At 60.2% G+C, this 21,743-nt stretch overlaps 1 protein-coding gene across 1 annotated transcript in view; it reads right to left on the minus strand.

Annotated features, from left to right (window-relative positions):
* Clip2 (CAP-GLY domain containing linker protein 2) overlaps positions 1-17,584 on the minus strand; it is a gene marked incomplete in the record, with an annotated part of 38,488 nt that extends 20,904 nt beyond the window's left edge. The window contains 3 exon segments of the mRNA XM_005396751.2: positions 894-1,456; positions 11,664-11,852; positions 17,563-17,584. Coding sequence (XP_005396808.2) covers positions 894-1,456; positions 11,664-11,787 — 687 coding nt within the window.
* Positions 17,585-21,743: the final 4,159 nt, after the last annotated feature.

Genomic DNA, 21,743 nt, shown 5'->3' on the forward strand with positions numbered 1-21,743 from the left:
GAGCCCAGGGCCCTCCCACTGGGCTGCCTCCTCTCCCCAGCCCTTTATTCTTTAATTTTGAGGCAGGGTCTCACTAAATCACTAAATTGCCCAGACTGAGCTGGACCTTGCAACCCTCCTGCCTCAGCTTCCTGAGTGCCGGGATTATAGGCATGTAAGAATGAGTGAAGTCTTTAGGATGCGCCCCATCCAGCAGGTCTGGTGTCCTGGTCAGAAGAGGAGAGGTCAAGGATGACAGAGGCAGACACTCAAAACACAGCTGCAGGCCCGAGACAGCCGCTGCTGCACGCAGCTAAGGGAGGCTCAGAGCAGGTTCTCCCTGGCACCTTCGAGCGCTGGGCCTTGCCGGGAGCTCCACTCTGGACTTGTGGCCTCCAGGCTGCAGGAGGACAATTCCTGGTGTTTTAAGCCTCCTTGTGCGGGGCACAGGGCGCAGGGCGGATTTGCTGCCCAGGGCCGGCCACTCGAGTCACCTGGCCCTGGTGGCTCCTTAGGGGAGACTGGGGAGACAAGCCCAGGCCAGGATTCTGAGTGTGGAGGTGCACACCTGTCATCCCCAATTCTAGGAGGCTGAGGCAGGAGTATGGCAGACCTGAGCCCAGCCTAGGCAACTTAGCGAGATCGTGTCTCAAAATAAAAAGTTAAAGAAAAGCAAAGCTGGGGATGCAGCTCAGCGCACGGGCCCGGGGTCCATTCCCCAATAATGGGGAAAAAGCCCTGTTTTATGGCTGGGCCTCAGACTAGAAAGGTTAAGACGTTTGCCCAGGGTCACACAGCGGTGGTCTCCAAGGCTGACATGAACCGCCCGCCTGGTCACTCACTGCGGGGCGCCAATGAGGACCCAGTGCCCCCGTCCACGCCCCGGTTGGGCTGGGCCCCCGGGCCCCACTCACCAGCACGCGGTCTCCCAGGCGCAGGTCCTTGTCACCCCGCTTCACAGAGCCGCTGTCGGACAGGTTGGAGCCCGACTCGTTGCCGGTCTTCACGGCGCTGCCCAGCACGCTGTCCCGCAGCGGGAGCACGCGGCTGGCCAGCGGGGGGGTGGCCGTGCCCGAGTGCAGCGACAGGTTCTGGGCGGTGAGGGACTCCACAGAGTGGGTGTCGCTGCCCGAGCCCTCAGCCGCCGGCTGCCGGGTGAGCTTGGACGGCCGCGTGAAGATGCCCTGCAGCGCCGGGCACTCGAAGTAGCGCACGCCGCCCACCGCGCCGTCGTTCTTGCCCACCGGCTCGTCCAGCACCACCCCGGCCCACTGGCCCGGCGCGAACTGCGTCTCGCCCAGGTACTGCACCACGCCCGGCTTCACGCCGTTCACCCACACACGTTCGCCCACCACGAAGTCGCCCAGGAAGTCATCGCCCACCTCGGCCGCCTTCGGGCCCGGCTTCTCGGAGGCGGCGGGGGCGGCGCTGGCCGCGGAGGACGGGGAGCCCGAGGCCTGCTTGTGCAGGGGGGAACCTGTGGACCAGGAGGGGCTGCAGTTAGGGCTGGCCTGGGAGCCGGGGGCACAGCCCGGGCTCGAGCGATGCGGAAACTGAGGCAGCGGAGGTCTCCTTGATCTCGGACACCCCAGTCCTGCCTCACCCCTTCAGCCCCTCAGAGGTTCCAGCTCAGGAACAGCTCCCTCACAGAGCAAGGTGTGAGTCTCCCCGTCACAGCCCCGAGCAGAGCTGGTGTGGCGGGACACGCCTGCCACCCCGCACTCTCAGAGGCTGAGACAGGAGGACTGTGAGTTGAAGCCCAGCCTGGGCAACTCGGAGAGACTCTGTCTCAAATTTTAAAATGACAAAAAAAAAGGGCTGGGGATGCAGCTCAGTACGAAAGTCCCCGGTTCAACTCCCTGTAACACACGTACAACCCTGGGGTCCCTGGGTGGATCCGCAGAGCCCCAGGACCCACAAAAGGCCTGGCCTGTTCCTGGTCACCGGGAGAGAAAATATCCAGAGATGTCTGGGAGGAAGGGATGGGAGGCCCCTCCCCCAGCCTCAGGCGCAGCGGTGGGAGCAGGCACGTAAGCCTGCACTGGCCTGAAGGACCCCGGGGTTCAGAGAGGCTCGGGTCTTCCCGGGAGGGCTGCTGCCCAGGCCCTGGCTCCAGCGAGCGGCACATGCAGGACAGAAGCGGCCCGCTCCAGGGCACTGGAACAGCACAGCCCGCCGTGTCTCTCCCATGTGTGGGCCCCAACTGCGCCTGGAGCTACTCGGGTGCCACACAGTCTCTCTGTCCCCGTCTTGTGCCGCCCCTCCTGCCGGCCAGGCCGAGCCTGAGGCAGAGAACCCTGCACTGCAGAGGCCAGCGCGCTGTGGTGTGCTGGCAGGGACAGTGCACCCAGGGTCCCCTCACCACTGCAGTTTCCGGGCCTTTCCCAGAGCTGCAGAGAAGCCCCGCCCCCTAGGAACGCACGGTCAGGAGGGAGGCTCCTGCAGGGTCAGCGCTGCCTCCCACTGGGGCCAGGTGGGGCCATGAACCCAAACAACCTCAGGACTCTGGGCCACAGACTCGGGTGCTGTGCTAGGTACGTGACTCAAAGGAGCTCAGTGAACCTCTGTGGCCCCATTTTACAGATGAGAAAAACGAGGCTCTGCGATACCTGGTGCTTCGCCTGGCTCCACACAGGGGGCGCAGCACAGCCCGGCTGTGGCCAAGGCCCTGGTTCCTGCGGAAGTTACTGTCACGCCCCCACCTCAAGCCCATGGGACAGTCACCCTGAGCCCAGCCTCCCTGAAAGGACCTGTTTCCCAGAAGCCTACGGCACCCCACGGCAGGCAACTGCCGTCCTCCCAGTACAGGGATGCCCTCTCTCCCCTTCAGAGGGTCTAGGGTGGGTGGCCCCCGAGGCTTCTCTCCCACCCCCGAGACCCGAGAAGACGGGAGTCACAGCAGCTGGGCAAGCAAAGCCGCCACGGCCCCCAGCTGCAGCCCTCCTTGCTGCACGCACAGCTTGATGAAGTTACTTCACACCCCGTGCCTCAGTTTCCCCATCAGTGCCTCTGGCACAGAGCTGTCTGGGGAAAGCAGACACGAGTGCTGGGTAGAGGACAGTAAACTAGCTCCACGGTTCTGAGGAGACTTTTACACTCAAACTAGGAGATCCGGAGAGAATGGTAAAATATACGATGTCTGAAGGAGGCTGTCCGGACTTCCAGCTTCTGGTGACCTTGGGCAAATCTCTGGTCCCCCCAGTGAAAGCAGGGGGTCACACGCGGACTCTGCGGTGGACACACAAGCCCACGCGTGAATCTCCTGCTCACAGCGACCCTGACACGCAGCTCCAGGAGGTCAGGGTCCTGATTTAGGACAGCACTGTGCTACAGGCAGCCTGCAGGGGAGCGTGCCAGGAACAGGAGCGCGGAGGTCACGCTGGCGCACATGCGCACACGCGTGTGTGCTCACATGCACGCACACAGATGCACACGCAAGCCGGGGGGAGCCTCCTGCACACTCCTCTCGCCAGCTCGGCTGCCCCTTCCGCAGGACAATGGAGAGGGCCACAGACTGGATGGCGGCCCTGCCGCCCAAGCCTCCTGTCACCACCCAAGCCCCTGTCACCACCCAAGCCCCTGTCACCAGCAACCAGAGCTGCTGTCATCAAACAGCAGCTGCCTCTGTGGAGTGCTGGCCTCAGCACGCGGCGCCCCAGGGGCTTTCCTGTGCTTTATCACCTCACGTGCAGATCCAAGACAGGGCTGGAAGTGGCCCGGGGTCCCCCCTGCTGGAGGGGTGCCCTAGGGATCCGGGACACTTTGCTTTGCTGTGCAGACGCCGTTCTCCGCACAGAGCAGGGCTCCGGGCACAGGACACCAGCACAGCTATTCTCGGCAGACGCCGCTGCCCAGCTGTCCCTGTGTCCAGCTGTCCCCACCAGCTCAGGGCGACCCTCAGGTAATCTCTCCCTGCTGCCCACCCCTGCAGGCTCAGGCCGGTGCACCAGTTGTTCCAACAGCTGCTAAAATCCAGGTCGCAAGCCTGCGGCGCCGGCCGTAGTTGTTTTACTAAATTTTGTCGCTTTTCTGCCGTCCGGCCTCCCGAGACCACGCCCTCCCCAAAGCCCCCAGCTTTGGCGGCTGGGAAGACACAGGAAACCGGACAGCGTCCCCATCCTTCTGAGGGTCAGCTGGTGACAGAAGGTGCTTCAGTCTCCCCATGAGACCACCCAGGGCCAGGTCAGAAACAGCTGGGGTCTCACCCTCCGTGTCCCCTCTCCTCGCAGGGGACCTGGTGTCAGAGCTCTGAGACCCGGGCCGGCTGGGCCCAGCCACAGGGACTCAAACCCTGCGAGCAGCTGGTCCTCCCGGCAGCGCTGCCTGCAGACAGGAGGCGGCTCCCGTTCAAAGCAGAACTGCCAGAAAGAGCTAAAGGACACTAAGGAGTGGCAGCAGCTGGTGGCTTCGTCCCACAGTGGGGGAGAACGGGGGTCTCCCTGCCACCCACCAGGATATGGGTCCCCGGGGACAGGCCTTTGCTATCCTTGCCAAACCTCGGCCAGCAGGGGGCCAGTCACCGAGCACCTTCTCAGGGCTGGGGACACCGCAGGCCCAGCAAGGGCCCGGCAAGGGCTGGGGTGACACACAGGCCCAGAGTGATGGGGGTACAGGGTGCACGGCCATGCCAGGCTCCCGGGGAGCCTCCTCAGCAGGCTCTGTCTCCAGCCCCCAGCACAACACTGGGCAGTGCTGCCCACCATACAGACTCTGGTCCCACTCCCAGGAGAGCTGCAAGGGTCCCAGCATGCGGACCACTGGGTCCTTCCCATCCCTCAGGCCTTCACCTGCTCTTCCTCCCGCCTCTGTCCCTCCCCTTTTCCATATTCCCACAGAAAGCTAAGAACCCCATTCTTGGCCAGGTGTGGTAATGCCCGCCTATAATCCCAGCTACTCAGGAAGCTGAGGCAGGAGGGTCTCCCTGGGCAACTCCGTGAGATCCTGGGGATAAAAAAGAGCTAGAGAGGTAGCTCAGTGTGAACAAAGGTCCTGGGTTCAATACCCAATACAGGAAACAAACAAAGCCCCCTCCTCCAAAGCAGGTCTCCAGAGCCCCTCCTCCGGAAGGCAGGAGGCAGCCGCACAGCCAGCCCACTGTGCTCCTCCCTAGCCCTCCCACCCCAGCAGTTCTACAGGAGGAATCCTGATCTGCAGCCCTAGGAACAAGACCCGACCTCAACTGTGGTCACTCACTGTATTAACCTTCGACACATAATGAGCTCATGTAATAAACATGATAGGCTGGATTAAGTATGATAAAAATGAAATATAGGGGCTGGGGATTTACTCAGCAGCACAGTGCCTGCCTGGCAAGCGTGAGGTCGTGAGTTTGATTCCTGGTACTGGAAAAAAACAAAACAAAACAAGAAACAAAAAGAAATATCATCATTTTAAAATTAAAAAATGAAACCAGCTGAGTGTGGTGGCTCATGCCTGTAATCTTGGCACTCTGGGAGGCTGAGGCAGGAGGATGCAAGGTTTAGCCCAGCCCAAGCCACTTAGTAAAACCCTATCTCAGAATAAAAAATAAAAAGGGGTGGGGATGTAGCTCGGTACAAAGGCCCTAGGTTCAATCCTTAGTATCGCAAAAAAACAAAAACAAAACCAAAAAACAATCAATCAATCAATCCAGTAAAATAAAACCAAGGGAATGTAATCTTTGGCCAATTTCCCAAGGAAATGATTCAGAAAGTAATCCAAGTGCCCTGAAATCACAAGTACTTCTGCACACCGTGGTCAACGAGTCACTCCCCGCCTTTAAAAATATTTTTTCCAGGTCAGAAGGGAAAGAGTTGGTCAGGCGCGACGTGTGGGGAAGCAGGGTTCAAGAGCACCTTTCTACACAGCCTGGATGCGGGTCCGGGGGACGGGGCAGAGGACGGGAAAGGAATCTGCTCAGAAAAGCCGGGAGGGGCCTCGGGGACCCAGGACGCTCAGAGCAGCTCCGTCCCCGCCCCACGGCCTCGCGGGGAGGGGTCCTACGCCCCACGGAACAGCGTCCCACGGGGCATTCCTCTCTCAGTTCAAACAAGAGTGAGAAACTGCACCTTGACCAAAGCCGAAGCTACTTCCTCCGGGGACTTTCCAGGGCCTTTGCTATGCTAATGAGCATCCTGCCCAGGGAAGCGTTGGGTCGGGGAGCACAGGATTCCGCCACCCCAGCCCCGCCCTACGGCACAGCGAGGGACGCCCTGGAACTGGGGACTGAGCCCAGAACCTCTGCGTTCAACCGCACCCCCAGCCCTTTAAAAAAATTTTGGACAGAAAAAAAATTTTTGGACAGGATTTCCTTAAATCACCAAGTAGCCCAGGCGGGGCTGGACTTTGCAATCCTCCTGCCTCGGTCTCCCAGAGTGCTCGGATGACAGGGGTGCAGCACACGCCCCGGGAGAGGCCTCTCCTGACAGCACACGGCAGGACGGCCCCAGGCTGCCAGGCGCCCCGCCGTTCCTCCCGCAGCCGACAGCCACCCCCAGTGGCCTCCGCGCCGTGCCGCCGCTTCCTCCTCCTCCTCCCGTTGCGGGGTACAAGTCTGCCCCCACACCGACTCCCCTCATCCCGCGCCGACTTGCCCCGTCCGCCCCAGGCACAGAGATGTCCCACAAACGCCAAGCAGCCTTCTGGCCGAGCCCCTCCACGCCCCAGAAACGCTCCAGAGGTCACGGAGGACAGGACACGGGGTCTCCACAGCAGCCCTCCGCGGAGCCCCCAACGCCAGGGGAACCAGCGCCCCTCCCAGGTCACCCAGCTAGCCACACCCCCGGGGACGGTGACGCTCCAGTGCACCCCCAGCCCCGTCCCTGAAGGAGGCGCCTTGCCTCCACCCGCCACCCTCCCTGCACGGGGACCAGGGGACTGCGACATGGGGGGGGGGGTCCTCACCCTGGAGAGAGCAGAGCCGACCGCCCATGGAGAACCCGGGCCGGCCACTGGGCAGGCAGTGCTGGGCTCGCCACACCCCAGAGGATCTATGGTGACAGCGGCCTCCGAGATCAGGAGCGTTAGGAGGGGCCCCGCCCCCACCACGCAGCCCCAAGGCTGCGCTCGGCTCCTTCTCCCACCTCCCGCCTCGGTGAAGTTTAGGATGTGGTCTGCGGAGGGGAGGGAGGGGATGGCCTTGAAGGGATGCAGGTGACCTTGGAGGTCTGTGCTGGGGAAGAAAAGCGCTAAATTCCTGACAAGTCCCTCACAGTGACGCTCTGGCCGGGCTGGGCAGCTCGCCTGTAATCTCAGCACTCCAGGAGGCTGAGGCAGGAGGCTGAGGCAGGAGGTCCGGCTCCAGCCTGGGCAATTTAGTGGGCCCCATCTCAAAATTTTAAAAAACGGAAAAGCACTGGGACATAGCTCAGTATGAAGCCCTGGGCTTCACCCTCAGTAGCTTAAAAAACTAATCAGCAGGCTCAGCCCCCGGCATCCCCTCCCAGGGCACGGAACGGGGCATCTGTCCAGCCCGGTCCCTGCCAGCCCCTCAGGCCAGGGCTGAGCTCATGCTTTGGGAGGCAGCCACCGCGCCACTTCCCAGGGCAGATGCCAGCGTGCACGGGCCCCCAGGTCCCCCACAGCCCCAGAGCCCCCAGGCCCAGCCTCCGAGCGGGTAGGGGCCCTGTGCTCCAGGGCACAGCCAGCCAGTTCACGGTGGGATAGGGCGCCCGGGCACAACGGCAGGGGCCCACACGGGGGCTCTGGCCACTCAGACAGGGCCAGGACAAAGGCAGCCCCGTCACCCCTCCCCTCTGCCCGGGGTCTGGCAGCGACCTGAGAAGGCGGGCATGGGGGGCAGGGAACGGGTGCCAGGGCAGCCTTTGCCACTGTCGTCCCCTTGCCAGCGTGTGGGGGTGGCTCCCTGACACCCCCTCTCTGCAGGAGGGGCAGAGCAGTCAGACCACCCGGCTCCCACCCCCTCGGCCTGCAGCTGTGTGACACCATGTGGCCCCCATGCGGCCCCTCCGGAAACTGTCACGTCAGCCACCCAAAGTGAGGCCCAACAGCACATGGCCGCAACACGCGGGCGCTGCCCACAGGATGCAGCAATACATGGAGACGGAGAGGGAGGCCGCCCGAGCCCTAAGCCGGGCAGCTGCAGTCCCCACGCTGTGGGAGGCGGAGGCAGGACAAGCTCAAGCCCAGCCTGGGAGATTTAATGATGGATGGAGAATCTGCCTGATGGTAATAGCAAAATTTTTACAAGGGCTGGAGCTGGAGCTTGAATTGGAGGTCCTGGGTACAATCCCCACTCCCAAAGAAACAAAAAAGACAAAAAAAAAAAAAACCCACAACCGCCTGAGGCGTAACAGCGAACACTGTAAGGGAAGGCAGCACAGGCAGGGCACAGGCTCAAAGGGAATGGGTGCTTCTTTTATCAAATTCATATCTTTCTATTTTGAGATTATGGATGGGTGAGCCAGGCGTGGTGGCACATGCCTGGAATCCCAGCACTCAGGAGGCTGAGGCAGGAGGATCGTTGCAAGTTTGAGGCCAGCCTGGGCTACAAAGTGAGCTCAAGTCCAGCCTGAACTGCACAGGGAGACCCTGTCCCAAAAAGACAAAAAAAAAAAGAGAGAGAGATTATGGATGGGTGGGCCAGGTGTGGCACACACCTGTAATCCCAGCACTCAGGAGGCTGAGGCAGGAGGATTGTTGCAAGTTTGAGGCCAGCCTGGGCTACAAAGTGAGTTCAAGGCTAGTGTGAACTACTCAGTGAAACCCAGTCTCAAAAAATAAAACAAAACAAAAAGAGAGAGAGATTATGGATGGGTAAAAGCTAAGAAATTAGTCTGTGGGGTTTTTACATGGTGCTGGGGATGGCCTCAGCCATGGACCCAGGGCCTCAGGCATGCTGGGTCTGTGCTCTGCAGCAGACTGCACCCAGGCAGTCTGAAAAAAACTAACCTTTACTGCCTGGTGCCACAGGCGTCACAGCGATACCTCCAGATCCCACCAGACACGGAGCCGCTCTCCTGGGGCACCCGGCAGGCACAGGGTGAGGAAGCAGGGCTCCAGGTCAGAGCCAGAATCCAGGCCTCTCATGATGGGAGGGGATGAGGGGGGTCACAGCTCAGCTCAGAGTTGGATGTGGCATCTGGGCTGCCACTGTGCCCTCCTGTGCAGCTCAGTCCCGGCGCCCCCAGGGCCCTCAATGGTGGCAAGGCATCTGTTGCAGCCAGTGCCTGCTGGCCTCACCCTCCAGTCCTGCCTCACTGTGTGCTGCCTGCCGCCGGGCCTTTGCACCACCTGCCCAGAACTCCTCTCTCTCTGCCCTCACACTCTGCTTGTGCATCCATCCCTTCTTTGGTGACCTTGGCCATTCCTTGGCCGTGGTGACCTCCCAGCCCTGGTTGGGCCCCAGCTACAGGATCTCAGGACACAGCTCCCCGTTAAGTCAGGGAACCGCCGCAGGACAGGGACTAGAGCTGTCCGAGGAGACAGCCAGTGGCCGAAGCACAGCGCCAAGCAGGTCCTCCAGGTCTTACTGTCCGATGGTGGTGGGGAGATGGACCTCTGCCATGGGAAGGGGATGGAGAGATAGAGGAGGGAAAGGGCTGTGAAAAGAATTAAGATGTGTTCTGTGCTTGTACCCTCGCCCCACGAGGAATGCAACCATTTTGTACTGCAGAGGTGGACTAAGGAATTTTCAAAAGTTTAAAAAAAAATTGGTCAAGCCCAGTGTGGTGGTGCACACTTATAATCTGAGCACCCAGGAGGCTGAGGCAGGAGGATTGCCATGAGTTCAAGGCCAGCTTGGGCTACACAACAAGTTCAAAGCTACTCTGAACTATGTACTGAGACCCCCGTCTTAAAAAAAAAAAGAAGGGCTGGGGATATAGCTCAGTGGAACAAGCCTGCCTGGCAAGCGCAAGGTCATGAGTTCGATCCCCGGTACCAAAAAAAAAAAAAGTTCAATGAACAGAGTATCTTACAGCCAAACAATGGGCGTCTAAGTTTCGCATGACACGAAAAATATATCTGATGGTATTTATTAAAAGGCAAAACAGAAGCTTCCAAGTTGTTTATGCTGCACAAGTAGAAGGAACTATACCAAGATCATAATGTAGCTGACCCTGTGTATCAGTGCGTTCTGTATCTGCTGATTTTTTTTTTTTTTTTTTTAGTCTTTTTGAGGCAGGGTCTCGCGCTGCAGTTCAGGCTGGCCTTGAGCTCACTTTGTAGCCCAGGCTGGTCTCAAGCTCACAATGATCCTCTTGCCTCAGCCTCCCAAGTGCTGGGATTACAGGCGTGCGCCACCACGTCCGGCCATGTATCTCCTGATTTAATTAACCAATTGCAGATGGAAAATCTCTTGGGGAGAGGCAGGGGTACATACACCTGAGCCAGACAAGGTGAAGCACACACCTATAAGCCTCATACTCTGGAAGGCTGAGGCAGGAGGATCACAAGTTCAAATCTAGCCTGGGCAACTTAGTAAGACCCCCCTTCCCAAAATGTACATGTACCAATTCCCCAAGATGAATGTAATCATTATGTACTGCTAACATGGACCACTAAAAAAATACATGCTGGGGATGCAGCTCAGCGTAAAGTCCTGGGGTTCAATCCCCAGTATCACCAATAAATAAATAAGGAACATAAAGAATCAAAAACCAGTTGCATCTGTACTGGTTGGGGGTTTAGCTCAGCGGCACAGCACCTGCCTGGCAAGCACAAGGTCCTGAGTTTGATCCCTGGTAGGGCAGGGGAGGGGTTGCATCTGTATTGACTGCAACCAGACTTTCCAGTCATTGTTCCCTAAAGATACAATGTAATAAGTATCTGCACAGTAGTTACAATGTAGCCCTAGCAAGGGCCAGTCACCTACAGCCAATTCAGAGTCTGGGATGGAGGCAAGCATCCACTTAACCAGGGGTAACCAGGCACCGTTTGACTGGCGCGACTTGAACATCAGAGGAATCTCTGAACCTGCCGGGGGGCTCAACCCATTCTACAGACACCAAGAGACAAGGACGGTCCGTCTCTAAGGAGTGGGGCTGTGCGGATTCACCCGCGGCTCACGTTTATGATCAAGAGCAGTGGAATGGTCGCTGCCCGCTCCTGCCGGTGCAGGTCCTGCCGGGTGCTGGGCAGAGTCCAGAGCAGGCACCTGTACCCGCCCAAGACAAAGGCATGCAAGGCAACGGGCACAGCCAGCGCAGAGGCTGATGGGAAGACGGGGCTCGGACAATGGCTGGACCCTGGGGGGAGAGGCGAGGAGGCAGAGCTTGCATCCTGGCTGGGCTTACTGCGCGAGTGAGCCTGAGGAAGGCGCCCGACCCCTCTGGAGCTTCCCTCCTCACGTCTGAGCGGGGCATCAGTGGTGCCCTCCTCCCAGAGCTGCTGAGGCAAGAGGGATGGAGACAGCGGGCCAAAACAAAAGCCTATCCAACAGCTAGTTGTTAAAGAACCTGCAGCCAGGCGTGGTGGAGCATGCCAGTAATCCCAGCACTCTGGGAGGCTGAGGCAGGAGGATCACCAAGTTTAAACCCAGCCCAGGCAAGTTACTGGCTTATGGAGTATGTATCTCAAAATGAAAAAAATAAAAGGGCTGGGCACGTAGCTCAGAGCGCAGGCCCTGGGTTTGAGCCTCCACGCTGCAAAACCAAAAAGAATTCTGAGTGAATCGCGGGCCTCTGGGCTGTTACAGAGGAACCCCGTCCCCACGTAGCCCCGTGCCCCGCCCCTTCCCCACGCACCTTCCTTGGAGCCGGTGGCCGCCGCTGTGGCAGAGCCCGAGGCGGAGCCAGTGGACGTCCTGCCCATGGGGCTGGAGTGTTTGCCCCCTCGGCCCGGGGGCTTCAGGCCGCTGGGCTTCTGCATGCTGGCGCTGGCGGAGAGCAGACAGGGTGGGCCCGGATCACGTCCTCTCGGCCATCCTCACGCACCTGTGGGCAGGGGACAGAGACCTCGTGAGCTGCGGCAGCGGAGCAGGGCCAGCTCACCCACCGCTGATGCCGCCTGCGGGGTCCTGGCGCTCTGACCCCGGGCGGCCGGGACTGTGGCCCGCCTGTCCCGCGTGTGGACAGCAAGGAACGCAGAAGCACAAGCATGGGCCCGGTCTGCCGGGCACCAGCTCCGGCTGCTCTGGCCCCTCTCCAGCCAGGTGCCCCAAGGCAGGGGCCGAGGATGACAACTGTGTCCCTGCCGACCCTAGACGTCACCCCTGACCAGGCGCTTCCGGCCTTGCAGCTGCTCCTGTTCCTTTGCCATCTCTTCCCACGCCACCTGGTGACCACCCTGCCCAACACCACCTCCTCCAGGAAGCCTCCCAGGACCTGCGGCCCATGGGGACGTTGGGGCACAGGCTGAGTCTCAGAGGGGGTCTCTGTCCTCCCTGTTCTGCGTCCTGCCTCCTGGGAGCCTGAGGGACCCTCAGAGGAGGTCGAGTCTCTGTCTCTGAGATCCCAGCACTGGCCTAGGGCCTATGATTAGGAAATTCCCAGAAGGGCAGGCCCTCAGGCCACAAATCCTGGGGACACTCCTCCCAGAGGACACTGTCACAAGTGCCCTGCTGGACTCCCATGAGCAGCCCGATGTACGCCAGGCCTTTTCTTTTTTATTTTTTTTTTAACAGTCTTGCTATGTAGCCCAGACTGGCATTGAATTTGTGGCAATCCTCCTGCCTCAGCTTCCCATCTGCTGGGATGACAGGTGTGTGCCACCACGCCCAGCCGGCCAGGCCCCTTCCTTTCTTCCTTTTTATTTCTTTCAGTACTGAGGCTCAAACCCAAAGCTTTTGCACTGAGGTACACCACAGCCCTTTTTATTTATTTTAAAACAGGAGCTTGTGATCCTCCTGCCTCAGCCTCCCAGCATGCTGAAATTATGGCTAGATGCCCGGTTTTGCAGGAACATGGCCTCGCTGGTCCTCGCAGGCCCCTGAGGAGATGGCAGCAGCCATCCCACCAGGAGACATCAGAAGCACAGAAACAGTGGCTGTACCGGAACTGCCCAGGGCCGTCCCCCACCCCCAAGCCCGGGCCTGTAATAACATTTGTGAGACCCTGGCCTCTGGGGATGGTGCTCGCTTGCTGTAACTGACAAAGGACAGCAGAGAGCTGGCCAGAGAACCAAGGCACCATTCAGCCAGGCCCGGCCACCCCAGCTGGGGGACCGGAGGGGACGGCGGGGGGGCAGCCCCGATCCAGGAGCCCGGAACAGACACGGGCGAGAAGAATGCGACAGGAGGAGGGGAGGAGGCCAGCGGCCCGCTGTGACTCAGCCACACCCAGGGGACAGAGGAAGGCGGGTGCCTGAGCAAAGCAGAGACGTGGGGAAACCTGGCTTTGGGCCACGCTGCGTCTGACAGCAGGCAGAGAACAGCGCTGCGTCTCATTCAACCCGAGGTCCAAACCCAGATTACCGCGAGAGGCTGGGGGACCCTGGACCGGGGGTGACAATGGGGTCAGGAGGGATGTGGGTTCACCCCCTCTGAAATGGGGCGCAGGTTCGGCGGTCTCGTGGGCCACCGGTGACCAAGGACAGAGGCGCCCAGGAGCACCCAGGGCTGGACACCGTCAGCCTCTGCAGCTTCCGTGCTGGGCACCCTCGGGGACCCGGGTGGGCGTGGGCGGGCGCCCTTCACCCCAACAGGCCCCCTTTGTGTTGCCAGCGCTGCCGTTTCCTGCAGACAGAGCCGGCTGCCTTTCAGGGCTCCCTTTCAGCGGCTGGGGGCGGCGGGCACACGAGGCCCGCGACACTCCACCAATGGGCAGCCCTGTCGCCGGGGCGGGTGCCAAATAGGGCAGCGGAAAGCCCATCTCCGGCTCAGGCGGCGCACAGCCCTGGGAGGCGGCCGCCAGGAAGCGGGGCCACACCCAGAGACAGTCACCTCAGCAGGGACGCAGCTGCTGCCCCCCAGCCCCTCACCCAGCCATCAGGGGTCTCAGCAACCAGGGTGCCCGGGCCCGCAGCACCCAGAGGTCCAGCTGGTGCGGCCCCAGCCGAACAGCCACACCCTAAAGCACAGGCCTTGGAGACACCACACCGGCCAGAGCTCTGCCCTGGGGCCCGGGGGGCGGGGGGCACGGAGGTACAGCTGGGACATGTGTGGCCACACTCACGGCGGGGCCTTGGGGACAGGGAGGTGGCGGAGGGCTGGCCCATGCGGACAGAGGCTGCAGAGGATGCACAAGAGAGGCTCAGTGTGGTGGCTCATGCCTGTAATCCCAGCACTTGGGAGGCTGAGGCAGGAGGATTGTTGCAAGTTCCAGACGAGCCTGGGCTACAAAGTAAGCTCAAGGCCAGCCTGAGCTGCACAGTGAGACTCTATCTCAAAAAGACAAAAAGAAGGGGCTGGGAATTTAGCTCAGCAGCACAGCGCCTGCCTGGCAAGCGCAAGGTTGTGAGTTCAACTCCTGGTACCGAAAAAGAAAAAAAGAGAGAGAGAGATGCTCAGCGGAAGCAGAAGCCCACGGTATGGTGGAGACAGGACGGACTTGGAGTCTTCCAGATGCAGGGGAGCCTGGACCCCCAGGAGCCAGGCAAGAGCGTCATCCAAGGCCCCCACACGCCCAGGCAGCCTTACTGAGGCTGGACATGGGAATAGTGCACACAGAAGACTCTGCTGGTCCCCCAGCGGGGATGGCACCGTGCCAGCCCGGGAGACAGCAGGGAAGTGGGCTTGGGGGTCGGAGGCAACTGGGATGAGTGGGGTAACCAGGCTGTCTTTCTTTGAAGGTTTGTGAATGCCCGAGGGACATTTCTGTGGGCTTTCACTGTGTCTCATCTGTGCCTTCTTTGGGGTGCTTAAAATGCTTTGATCGTTTTTTAAGTGCAAAGTAAATTAGCCAGGTGTGGTGGTGCACGTCTGTAATCCTGGTATTAGGGAGGCTGAGTCAGGAGGATCACCAATGAAAGTTTGAGACCAGCCTGGGCTACATAATAAGTTCAAGTCCAGCCTGAACTGCATAGCAAGACCCTGTTTCAAAAAACCAAAACCAAACAAAAAAGACAGAGAAAAGTAAGAGAATGGCCCACTCCCACAGAAGTGGGGGGCAAGCCCCAGAGTGGACCTGAAGATGCTGACCCCCAGGCTGGGTGCCCCAAGCCAATGGTGGACCCTTTTGAGGGGCATGTGGGGCAGCCTGCTCCACCAGACACCCCAATGCCACCCATCCCACACCCGCCAGGGTGACCTGCCCGGCTTTCCATCGTCCCCTGAAGCGGGGAGGGAGGGCCACCCTGACTGCACTTGACCAAGGCTTGGGAACCCGAGCGGCTTGACCTAGGTCACCAGCGATGACTCTAATGTCTCCATGTCCCCGGCATCCGGGGCAAGCAGAGGGCAGGGCGGGAACGGCCCCTGTGTGAGTCTCCCGCCAGCTGCTCCAGGCCAGGGAGTGCAGGAAACAGCGCCTGTCTGCCTGCCGCTGTCCCCACCACACCCTTTGCTCACCCGCTGTCCCAGTCCCCAGGGCCCAGCGGGAAGCCCCCAGCTCTGCAGGCCCCACAAACCCAGCAGCAGGGGTGCAGGGAGCCCAGAGACAAATGTGGTGGGGTGGGCCCTGCGGAGGTCCCCAGTCACCCTGACAGCACCAAGGGCCCAGTGGCCACACACACAGTAGGGACAGCTGGGCCCAGGGTGGAGCTGGGCTGGACACGGGTTCCAGAGGGAAAGAGCACGGGGTCAGGCAGTGCAGACGGCAACACCCGAACCCAGGATGAGCAGGGAAGAGAGACCCCCAGGGCCAGCGCCCCTAGCCAACCCCCAGCTCCTCCCTCACCAGCGCCAGGAGACACTGGGGGTCAGGGCCCGCCCCCCACTATGCTCACCCTCCCCACTCTCCCTGAGCTAGGGTCAAAGCTTCCCATTGTCTCCCCCCCCCCCGGCCCCAACCCCGGGAATCGAACTCATGACCTCGCGCTTGCCAGGCAGGCACTGTGCCGCTGAGCTAAATCCCCAGCCCCGTCTTTTTTTTTTTACTTGTTTTCTTTGCAGTACTGGGGATGGAACCCAGGGCCTTCACAATGACCTACACCCCCAGCTCTTTTTATTTGGAGATAGGGTCTCACTAAATCGCCCAAGTTGGGCTCAAATTTGCAATGCTCCTGCCTCAGCCTCCCTTAATACTGGAGTGAGGTTGGGCGTGGTGCTGCACATCTGTAATCCCAGCACTTGGGAGGCTGAGGCAGGAGGATGGTTGCAAGTTCGAGACCAGCCTGGGCTACAAAGTGAACTCAAAGCCAGCCTGAACTGCATAGTGAAGTCCTGTCTCACCAAGACAAAAAAAAGACACACAAAAAAGGCATCTCCCCAGCCTTGCCAGCAGTGTAGGATGCTGGCAGATGCAGACAACAGCCACACTCACACACACACAGCGGAGCTGGCACTGGCAGAACCAGGCCCCGAACATGCCTCAGAGCCTGGCCCCGGTGGGTGGCCACCTACAGCTATGGCGACAGGACGCCAGGCCTCCGTCACTGGCCCAGGATGCTGCGCAGACAGCGGCCCCCTTCTGGGGGCTGAGGGTCCCCACGTCTCCACCCGGCCTGGGGGTGGGTAAGCGCTGGGGACAAGCACAGCGCATGCGCCACTGGGACTTTGCTTCCCATTTCTCAGAATGCGAACAGAGAAGAGATGCACCGAGGCCAGAGCAGGTGACCAAGACAGGGAGGGTCAGCTGCCCACATGGTCAGACGTGGGGCTGGGCAGGAGGGTCCCCGAGACCAGGTAGAGTTGGGGGCCCAGGGAGGGAAGGAGTCTGCTGAGGTCACCCAGCGACGCGGCTTTCACCACAGCTCCCTTTACTGCTGACTTCCTGCGCGGTGCCCCCACCAAGTTCAGGCCCTGGTTTGCATCTGGATGCCCTCCTGTGTCCAGGGGCAGCCCCCTGACCCCCTTTTCTTTTTGGTACCTGGAATCAAACTCAGGACCTTGCATTTGCCAGGCAGGCGCTTATGCCGCTGAGCTATATCCCCAGCCCAGGAGTGGGGCTTCTGGGAGATGGCTGGATCATGGGGCAGTGTGCTCCTCGGTGGCTTTGACCGCGGATGTGGTCTCAGCCAAACCGGTGTAGGAGGCGTGGCCTGGGAGGAGGCGTGGCCTGGAAGGAGCATCCCTTGGCTCCTCCCCCTCCCTGCTTCCTGCACATGCGCCTTGAGCAGCCGAACCCTGCCCAGGCCCTTCCTACCTCAGAAGCCAGTGGACCAGGGACAGAACCCCCTGAACCGTAAGCAAAAGAAACCGCTCCCGCTCCCAGTTGCGGGCGTCGTTGCTGTGTCCCTGAGACAGGAAAGTGACTAATACAGTTCTCCTCCTGTCCCAGCCACGTGGTTAGCTGGAATTATGCAACCGAACAACATAAAGTTGAAAAATCCTTAGTGAACCACTGTCAGCCTGTTGGGGCCTTTGCGTTTCCACTCAGGGCAAAGGGAGGTGAGAGATCAAATTGCTAATCAATGGACTCCGAGAAGGCAAGATGATCCGGGGGCCCTTGGGCGAGGGGCAGTAGTTTGTGAGCGACTTAATCCAGCGGTGCTGGCTTTCGAGGTGGCGGAAAGGGCTCCAAGAAGGAGAAGGCGGGGGCCACTTGACCGCGGCAAAGGAAGGGACCCAGATTTCCCCAGTCTCCAGCGCAGCAAGGCCCTGCTGACCTCTTGACTTTAGCCTGGTGAGATCCGTGTCCGACTTCGGAGTTACAGAACGGTGAGACTGGGTGTTTTCAGCAGTAGGAGTGCGGCAATTTGTTGTGGCAGCAACGGGAAACTAGTACAGTCACACACACACCAACCACCTGGGGGGGGGCGGGACAGCAAGCCTAAGCCTGCAAGGCAGAAGCACAGGGCTTTTAGACCTTCCTGACACTACAGACACTACAGTAGGCAGATTCCTCGAATAGGACATAGAAAGTACTAAACTGGATGACAAAAACAGCTTCTATGGGCCAGAGGGGGGTGGGGCACATGCCTATATCCAGCACTCTGGAGGCTGAGGCAGGAGGATCACTATGAGTTTGAGGCCAACCTGGGCTACATAGTTCAGACAAGTGTGCGGAACTACATAGTAAGACCCTGTACCAAAAAAACTGAAAAAAAAAAAGAAAAAAAAAAAAAGTAAAATGAGATTTAAAGACAGGCAGAACCCATTTGTTAGCGTTAGAGATCAGGGACCGGGTTCCTTTGATGTTATGGCTTGAATGTGGCCCCCGAAGTGGAAGCTGAACATACACATTCTGTGACCCGCCGCCAAACTTCTGTTGTGCACCGGCCTGCACCAGAGGACGCTTCTTGCTCCTAAGCCCCAAACTGCAAGTGACACCAACACTGTCACCAGCACAAGGAACAAATGCCTCTGTGGTTTCTCCGTGCGATGAGAATACAGCAGTGAGGAGGGTAAGCACAAACAGCGGTGTGCATGGACCTGCACTTGTCACCCCGGGCAACACAAAGGTTTAACTGTAACTACGCTCGTTAAGACCCACTCAATGGCAAGTTCAGCTATAATCCTAGGTACTCGGAGAAGTGGAAGTAGGACTGCAAGCAAGTTCAAGAACAGCCTGGCTGACTTATGAAAACCCTGGGTCCAATAAAATATAAAAAGAGCTGCTAGCACAAAATAAAACTGGTGTTGGGGACACATAGCTCAGTGGCATGGTGCCTGCCTGGCAAGCATGAGGTCCTTTTTGTGTGTGTGTGTGTCTTTTTGAGACAGTTCAGGCTGGCCTTGGGCTCACTTTGTAGCCCAGGCTGGTCTCAAACATGCAACTATCCTCCTGCCTCAGCCTCCCGAGTGCTGGAATTACAGGCATGCACCACCATACCCAGCAAGCATGAGGTCCTGAGTTTGATTCCCAGTACCAAAAAATAAATAAGAAAAAAAAGCAAAAACACCCAGTAACACTCAGGAGTCAGAGGTAGGAGGATCACTGAGTTAGGGGCCCCTCGGACTGCGTAAATTCAAGGCCAGCCTGCACTGTTTCAAAACAAAACAATGAATTGCCTGGGCTGAACTCAAATTTGCCATCTTCCTGCCTCAGCCTCTTAAACTGCTGGGATTATGGACATATCTCACCAGCACAGCCTATTAAAAGGATTGGGCTGTGGCTCGGTGATAAGAGCGCTTCCCCAGCCCTGCACTTACCTCTGACATCATGTACACACACATACATAGACCCTGGCATGGTGGTGCACGCCTGTAATCCCAGCACTCAGGCAGGCTGAGGCAGGAGGATCACAAGTTCAAGGCCAACCTGGACCACTGGCAAGACCCTTTCTCAGAATAAAAATCAAAAGGCCTGGGATGTAGCTCAACACTCCCTAGGTTGAATCCCCATCCTACCAAGAACAAAAACTATCTGGAACCTGCTGAGCACCTGCAGTCCTACCCAGGGCTGGTGACCTCCGGCAGGGGCAGCAGAGTCCACACCATTCTCTGCTCTCGGCGGTGCCCAGCACAAGGTCACAGGACCATGCTTGCTCCTTCGCTGCGGGGGACCCAGAACCTGCATGGGTGTACATAGAGTCGGGGGTTCGGGCTCTATTATAAGCACTAACTCATTTAATCTTCTCAACCACACAAGAAGGGGCTGTGCTCCCTGCTTTACCAAGAGCCATCAAGACACTTGCCTGGGGTTATAAAACTAACCAACAGCAAAACTAGGATTCGAACCCAGGACCTGTGGCCACCAGGAAGTGTGTGCCCTGTGGAGCAGGGAACATGTCTCCTCCGGCTTCCTTTAATGCCAGAGGACACCCGATTTTCTTGTTTATTTTTAGTCTTGTTATGAAGCGTTTTTCTTAGTAAATCACCTTGAGTCCTGTCTGGAAGACAGCCCAAGAGAGACAGGACTTTTCCTGCTGGCATCCAGACCCTGGGCTCCAGGTGCTCAAACCACCCACCTCCCCCAACCGCCCAACAGTGCCCCAAAAGTGGGGCTCCACTTTGTGGGGCTTTGAGCTGCCACAGTGACCCCTAACCCCTATCCAGCTCCTCACCCACCTTCCCAGGCCTCCAAGATGCAGCCCCCCCCCATTTCACCAGCTGTGCCCAGCCCAGAGAGGATGTGGGTCGCCCCCAGAGCAGAGAGGGTGACCTCGCCTTTGCCTGGCACCCTGAAACTAAGGAGCACACTGCTGGGGACCCGCGGACTCGTCACTAGGGGCCACGCTCAGCCGGGAGAGGCCCAGACAGGACAGATGCACGGCCAGCGGGAGAGGCCGAGAAAATGAAACCAGAGCCAGAGGAAGCGGGGAGGAGGGGCTGCTCGCCCGCTGCCCCGTGGCCAGGCGTCCTGTGACTGTCGGGCACAAGTCCCCAGCTCCTGGCTCTAAAGTCCCTTTCCCTTAACCTAACTGGAGGAGGCTCCCGACCCTGCGACAAGCACGGCACGCGCCTCCCACCCGCGTCTCTGCAAGCCAGCTGGGTCTACAAACCATGCCCACCCGAGGCCTTTCGAGGATGTGTGTGTGTGTGTGTGTGTGTGTGTGTGTGTGTGTGCGCGCGCGCGCGCGCACAGCCATGTGGGAAGCCAGCACCATCGGACTTTGAACCTGAGCACACGGGCGGAGGTGTGCGAGCTGGGTGGAACCGCCCGGGTGAACCCCGGCAGGGCAGGGTGGCCGGGGGCGGGGCCTCCCCGGCACACCGTGCTAGCTCAGCTCAGCAAAGGCGCGCAGGCGAAGGGCGACCTCTGCCCTGCGACATCCCGCCCGCGGTGCCGGCTGCAGCGATGAGACCGGTTACCCGCAGAGAGCGCGTGCACCGAGCGCCCGGAGCCTCCGCACACACGGCGCGGCGCGTTACGGCGCGCGGAGGCCAATGCGCTCCCAGGACCCACTGGGCGGGGGGCGGGGGGCGGGGGGCAGAACGGCGCAGGGGGCATCGAGTGTCTGGGTGGAGGTCCTGGGAGGCACTGGGGGGGAGCAAGGAGCAAGTGGAGCTGTGGGGACGGCGGCTTCCTATGGCAGCAGGCCCGGGCAGGCGGGCGGGCAGGGCGGCCTGCAGGGCACACAGCCCGGGCAGGGCTGAGCCTCTCGTCACCCCGGGTGTGAGGAGCGGCTCCAGGGTGACTGGTGCAGCAGCAGACACGCTGTCACTGGTGTGCAGTTCCCTCGGCAACCGGAAACTTCTGGTTTACAGGAGGGGAAATCAAGGCAGAGAGGGGCAGCGTCGTGGCCAGGGCCACAGAGCTAACCGCGGCGGAGGAGGAATTTGATCCCAGGATGCCGGGCACCAGCTTGCAACCCCAACCCCCAAGGAGCGCACAGGGCTGGGAGGGCAGCTGCGGACTGCGGGGTCGGGGTGCAGGGTCTCGTTTGCGCCTGCTGGGCACTAAGTGCTGCTCCTGCTCCCTACCTCCAGCCCCGAAGCTGCACCCCAGCATCACTGCGGGGCTGGGCGAGGCAGACACCGGCGCGCCTGTGCTTGCGAGCGCCGACCGTACCCAGGACGGCACATTCCCTTCCCTCCGCGGGTCCGCTGGCCTCGAACCCTGCGCCCCAGTCACCTGCACGCCCCGCCGGCTCCCGACCCCCGGCCCTCGCCCACGTGTGTCCCCGCCGGAGGGCCCGGCTGTGCACTCCGTCCCGCCGCCCCATCGCGCGCCGGGCTGGTCCTCGGGGCACCCGGCCGTCCGGGCCTGGGGTTCTGCGGACCCGCCGGCCCCTGGCAGTGCCAGACCGGGCGGCCAGAGCCCACGAATGAAGGGCTCATTGTTTACATTCGCGCGTGGCGGGGGTGGGGGCCGCCCGCACACGGGGCGCTCCTTGCACCCCGGTTCTCCGCTGCCCACCCCACCCGCCTCCGCGGCCTCTCGGGAGGGCGCGGCCGCTGCCCG

This window comes from Chinchilla lanigera, unplaced genomic scaffold (genome assembly GCF_000276665.1).
Source record: "Chinchilla lanigera isolate Chin_1 unplaced genomic scaffold, ChiLan1.0 scaffold00055, whole genome shotgun sequence".
NCBI classification, from domain to species: Eukaryota; Metazoa; Chordata; class Mammalia; order Rodentia; family Chinchillidae; genus Chinchilla; species Chinchilla lanigera.